General features: G+C 39.7%; 1 protein-coding gene across 1 annotated transcript in view; it reads right to left on the reverse strand.

The window, feature by feature from the left end:
• Window positions 1-5,877, reverse strand: part of LOC109951447 (homeobox protein Dlx4a-like) — a 12,991-nt gene extending 7,114 nt beyond the window's left edge. Inside the window, exons 1-2 of the mRNA XM_020585961.1 lie at window positions 5,035-5,877; window positions 1,910-2,106 (exon numbers count right to left, since the gene is read on the reverse strand). Of these exons, the coding sequence (XP_020441617.1) occupies window positions 1,910-2,106; window positions 5,035-5,362 (525 nt within the window). The 5' untranslated portion in view covers window positions 5,363-5,877. The remainder of the gene's footprint in view (window positions 1-1,909; window positions 2,107-5,034) is intronic.
• Window positions 5,878-6,107: the final 230 nt, after the last annotated feature.

Consider the following 6,107-nt stretch of genomic DNA (forward strand, 5'->3'; position numbering starts at 1 on the left):
ATTATTAATTATTAATAAGTTGACATTCATCTAGTTTGATTCCTAATATCTATGGACAATAAATAATCAAAATATGGTGTCATATTCCTTGTACAGTAGATACTGTGTTTTTCCTTTTCATTTTGTGAAGATTATCCAAAGTGTGTGTTAGAATTTCACTGGAGTAAAATAATCAGCCATAAAAGTTAGAAACAATACATTATAACCTTTCTATCACTTACACATTTTGCTGGCCAGCCTGAATACAAAACTTTTTTTTTTTTTTACTGTTCTTCACTTATGTTCAAATTTACTGTACATGAACTACTGTATGAAAAAAAATGATAAGGCACAGGAGGATTTCTGCAGGCTAATAACTGTTGAAGAGACAGTTTTGGAACAACACTATATGTTATTGTAACAGCAATTCAATCCATGATTTTTGATGTTTGCGTTGTAGTTAATGGCACAAGTTATTTGGCTGCTTTTGTATTTTTTTTTTTTAAACTTACCTTTAAACATGTATGTAGCTACAATAAAAATGCTCTGGCAAGGAGGAAACATCCATGAATCACTCTTGAAATAGTTCCAGGCAGCACATGAACATGAAAGCATCTGATAATAAACTTCTATTTGCTATTTTATTTACTATTATATTAATTTAGGCTAAAATATTAATAGAAGAGAAACAAGATTTGTGAAGATATTTGCAGACAGTTATGGCAAGACAAAAAATAAAAGTGCAAATCTATATCTGTCCTGTTCAGCAGAGTATTTCCCCAGACTGGGTTTTTCAGAACAGCACATATTGGAGCTTTCATCAGCTGGATAAAGGCTTAATTTCTATTGGCTAATATCAGTGGAGTGTGACAAATCAGGCATTTTTTTACAGGCAAATGTTATGGATTATAAATACATTTCAACACGTCTAATGAAAATGCAAAATACATGTTAGATATTCCTACTGGTGAAACAAGAGGCTGTGATGTCCGTCAGATGTTAGTCCACAGACTTCATGTGACAGACAAAATGGCTGCCATTGGGCTTTTATTTGCCTGTGACTGTGTGTGTATGCGTGCATACATTTCTGAGAAAAAGAAAACTGGCAAAGTGCATTAAAAGAAGATGACAAGTCATCTCTTTAACCTCGACTGCAGACATTCCCAGTTACACCCGGCATGTGCTATTGTATTGTACATATTTTCCTCCCTCTTTGATCTTGTTTTTTTCTCATCGGTTTCACGTCCTCTGTATTTTAAGACTGATTGTATGACAAACAAACAATGACTAAAATTCATGTCACATTTAAGAATATCTCAGGAAATGCAAGTATCTAATTACACATACATAGAGGAATGTGACATCAGTTAGCAAGAATGTGTCAAGGCCTCTCTGGGCTTTTATTCAGGCCTTACTGCCTCACTGTGAACCAAGGAAAACTTTAATTACAAAGCAACTGAGCCTATCAAAAGACATCACAGATCTGAATTACTGATTTGTATTTTCCATTTTAAAAAATCACCACATTCAGCTATATCAATAGACATATGATCGTGCATTTTGAATTCCTTTAGTGTTTTTTTATATACTTTGGAAATTTCACACACACCTTTAACTACAAAAGTCAGACTACAATTTGTTCATATTAGAAATGTTTGTGACTCTTGTCATCACAGCTATTCATGTTATTAGTTTTAGCAATATAGTAATTTTTTAAAAATTCCTCATATTACCACAAAATATTTCGAATGTTTCAGTCCTTTATTGGTTGTGTTCATCAGAAAAGGTTCTTTCTTCCCACGCATCTTTCTTTTTAAAAAGTTTTAAAGGCTAAAATAAGTTGGTTTACTGTTCGAGTGTTTTGCTCTGAGTCCACATTAGCTTGTTTTGTGCTCATATCTGTGTGTGTGTGTGTTATCCACCTAGTTACCTGGGTCTGCGTCAGGCCCAGTTTGGCTGCCAGGTCGGCCCTCTCGGGCAGGGCGAGGTACTGGGTTTGCTGAAACCGTTGGTTGAGTGCCTGGAGCTGCAGGCTGGAGTAAATGGTCCGAGGCTTTCTGATCTTCTTTCCCTTCCCATTCAGCCTCACCTCCCCGTTCTCTATCACCGCTGTGGGCTTCTCGTGCTCTGGAGAAGAGGAGGGAGAAGATTAATATCAGCAGGGGGATTTCAGTGGGGACAGAAGTTTGGCCTTAGTGTTACTGTAGAGACAAAAACTCCCAAACATTTCAACTGCTAACAAGACACTAAAGGTCTTTGTGCTCACAAAATGAATAAAAGATATAGCTCACATCTGCACTCCTGCTTTTGTTTGTTTTCAATAGACAGTTTTTGACATTACTTCTGTGAAAGCTCCTTAGCTTGTACACGTGGGTGTTTTTGTAGCTTTGATTGCTTTTGATTTCTAACTAAAGTGATATGTGAGTCATAGTTTAAAAGGACCAGTAGACGAAAACGTTAAAACCACTATTATGGCAGCAGGTCTGTTTTTATACAACACACATGTGGCCTCTATTACAGTGTGAGCACAAATGTAACAAAAATGAAACCTATATATCAGAAACAAATATATATGACTTTCAGTCTGATCTCATGGGAGCACGGCACGGTGGAGCAGTGGTGCTGTCGCCTTACAGCAAGAAGGCTTAGGGTTCGATTCTTGGCCAAGCTGGTGCCTTTCTGTGCGGAGTTTGCATGTTCTCCCTGTGTTGATTGGTGACTTTCCCATAGGACTGAATGTGGATGTGTGTGGTTGTCTGTCTTTAAGTGTCAGCCCTGTCATAGACTGGAACCTGTCCAGGGTATACCCTGCTTCTTACCCAGTGTCAGCCAGGATTGGCTTGTATATGACATGTTTATATTAAATCTACTGGAAAAAGAACATATAAGACAATGGGTGCAGGTAAAATAATAAATCCTCTTTGTCCCCTCCAAACCAGTTTGGTTTACAGTAATTCAGTCATACATGCAACAAGAAAGCGATACAGCTGTGTATGCTCGTCCACACTGATCTTTGTTATGACATGAGCTCATAGCCTGCAGTGGCAGGACAGAACAGCTGTGGACAACTCAAGGCCCCACAAGATGTTCAGACTCTGTAACAGAGCTGCAGCTCATGAAAGAGGGGGAGACAGCATCACAGCGGTGGAGAAGGCGTGGAAGAGAGAAAAACAAAGGTCACCGTGAAGAAATTTGACAGAAGTTTGACATGCGTTGTAATGGCCACAGACATAAAGAAATGCTCAGTGTGTTGTCCCAGAGAACGAATGTTCAGAGAAGTTTAACTCCCTTCTAGGCTTCTTCTGAACAAACTGTTAGAAAGCTCCAATAACGGATACCCAAAGAGACTGATTTGGTGCTGTGCAGGAAGGGCAGTCAGTGTGTGTCACTATTAAAGAGTGTGATGTCATCAGTTCAAAATCTCATAAGATTAGAAACGCTGGCAAGTTATAATGGCAGGAAAACAATGTTAAGTGTGTTTCTTGAGTTGGAGTACACATAGACTTTCAATGAAAAACGCACAAGCAAGTTGGGATAAAATCACTTTACATGTGAAGGCATAGCGTCCTAGTCCTGTTTCATTTTGTATAAAGGGGGAAATAATATGCTTATATTTCTATATTGTATTTTGGGTTCCTAGAGGCTTTCATTTTTTGTTAGAAGGGTTAAATGAAAATTTGAATTTACAGTTGAGATTACAGTTGTTCTGTGCATGTGGTTAAAAACCATTTGAAAGGCACCAAAGTGACAAAAATGAGTATACAGTAAAAAGTAGTAAAAAATAAATAAATAAATGAGAATGAATCTGGGCTTCATGGGTTCAAAAGAGCAATGGGGTCTCCAGGACCGCAAACAAATGTTAGCCTATTATAATTGCTATTATTGTTATTATTAATATTATCATTCTTATTATTAGTAGTATTAGTATTAGTAGTATATGATCAAACTCTACATCTGTAAGTGATTAATGAAATATGATTGTTGGCAAACAGTCACTTCAGTCTGCAGTAAAATACCCCGTGAAGACTACTCTTCATTAAATAGCTGAGCAATGAAGGATCACATACATTTAGCATCTTTTAATTTAGTTTTGGTCAATGTAAAATGCATTTCTACTCACTTCAATACTCCGCCATCATATCATTAGGCTATAGTGGAGAATTTTGTGATTAATATCTACCTTTATTGTTTTTTATAACAATTTTAAACATAAACTCAAACATAACAGCTACTGTACTGTATGCAGTGAATATTTCAAACTAAATAGACAAATTTGAATTTACATAAAGTCATCAATATTCCTGAGTCAGTCACAAACATGACAATCAAAAAGTTTGATGTGTTTTATTTTGAGCCGAAGTAATTATCTGTCTTTTCACAAAGGTCAGGATCACTGTGAGAAAAGTTTAAATATGTAACAGCCCAAAATATTTTGGTTCAATTAGCATTCACCTTGTATACGGGAACTTATTATTATTATTATTATTATTATTATTATTATTATTATTATTATTATTATTACCAGGACCGATGTCGGCTGCTTCATGTGGAGAGTCACACAAACTCTGCAGAGCCCAAAGTACACCATCCACACCCTGTGGCAGACCTGTGTGTGGATCCAGTTACTACAGCTCCTCCACTGTGGTTTGCTTTTCAAAACAACAAACACCACCTTTTCTCTTAGATTTTCCTTCAGTTATTTTGTTGCTATTGTTGCATTTAATGTCCTCTGTGACGGCACTGTGAATATCGTTTAATCTTGTGTTGTCACAGTGTTCCTTTTCCAAAACACACACAGAGAAACATTAGTAATATACGTATGTCAGCACGGGTGAGCCCAGTAAATACCAAATATCCGTGAGACAATTAAACTTCAGGCTCAGACCGGACAAGAGCTGCCTTTTACTTTTCTTAGACATTCAACAAATGTTAATGTGACTGTTGGGCCCATGTGCTCTACCACATGGCAGGTCATTATATTTTGGGCCGCACTGTAAACAAGGACACACTGCAAAGAAAGGTACGAACATGAATGTTGATTTTGTGAAAACATACCCGCATCGTCCAGTCTGGTGTGCCCAAGCGCGCCGCCGTGACCCCCGTGCTGGTAGGGCAGGTAGGCACCGGGGTGGTGCGCGCTCACGGGGTTGTGGTAGGACGGGTATCCCAAAGGGCGACCATATGAGGATGCGCTAGAGGAGAAGGGCCCATCGTGCTGCGAAGGCCCGACGGCGTGAAGACCATGGACCGGGTAGTGATTGTGGGACAAGCCGGGGGAGTGCTGCTGGTGTCCGGGGTAGCCGTGGCCGCCGAACTCCAAAAACGCCGATTTGGACGGATCAGGCGGGACTAAAGTGTCCGATATAGAGCTCATAGTCATCATTAGGGTGATGGGCAGTGGTGTGGTGGGAATTAAGAAGGGTCAGCTATGACCTCCGGACCAGGACCATCATAAAGCAACGCACCATTAATATTAAAAACGTCTGCGGTCTTTCACAGAAGTGTTTCAGTTTCCATAAACGCCAGCCTTACAGAGTTGACTTTATGTTCGATAAACGTCGCCGTGGTCTAATGAAAAGGCGGGAGTGAAGCGGGTTTAGGTGTTTCTGTTCTCCGCTACATCCCAGCTGAAGGATCCAGACGGCTGAGTGTTTAAAACCATGTCCAACAGAAGCAGACAAGACGCATGACAAGCCAACGTGAAGCCAAGATAAGACTCGGCGAAAGAAAAAACAAACTAACTAACTAACTAAAAAACCCGGAACTCCTGACAAAGAGGCCAAAAAATATATTCAGTATCCTTTACACTGGAATCTTTCCTTCTTCTGCGGTTCCAGAAACAACCTGTGCGGTGCTTCTTTTCTCCCGAGTTGTAAAGAGGTTCTGGGCACCAGAGAGCACAGAACGTGTTCCTCCTCTCCAGAGCGCGCTGTGCGTCTTCAAAGACCATTCTCTGTTTCCACTTGGCGCACGCAGCGCGCTCATTGGCTGCGGCGCTTCATCGTGTCACACAAATCACAATCAACAGCAGTGGCGGATCGGCTCTTCTCGGTTTTTGGTCGAGAATAGGCCCCAAGAGCCACTTTCAGAACATGCCCCAGGTGAAGAGCGGCTTGAGCCATTAAAAT

Source organism: Monopterus albus, unplaced genomic scaffold (genome assembly GCF_001952655.1).
Source record: "Monopterus albus unplaced genomic scaffold, M_albus_1.0 scaffold389.1, whole genome shotgun sequence".
Taxonomy (NCBI): domain Eukaryota; kingdom Metazoa; phylum Chordata; class Actinopteri; order Synbranchiformes; family Synbranchidae; genus Monopterus; species Monopterus albus.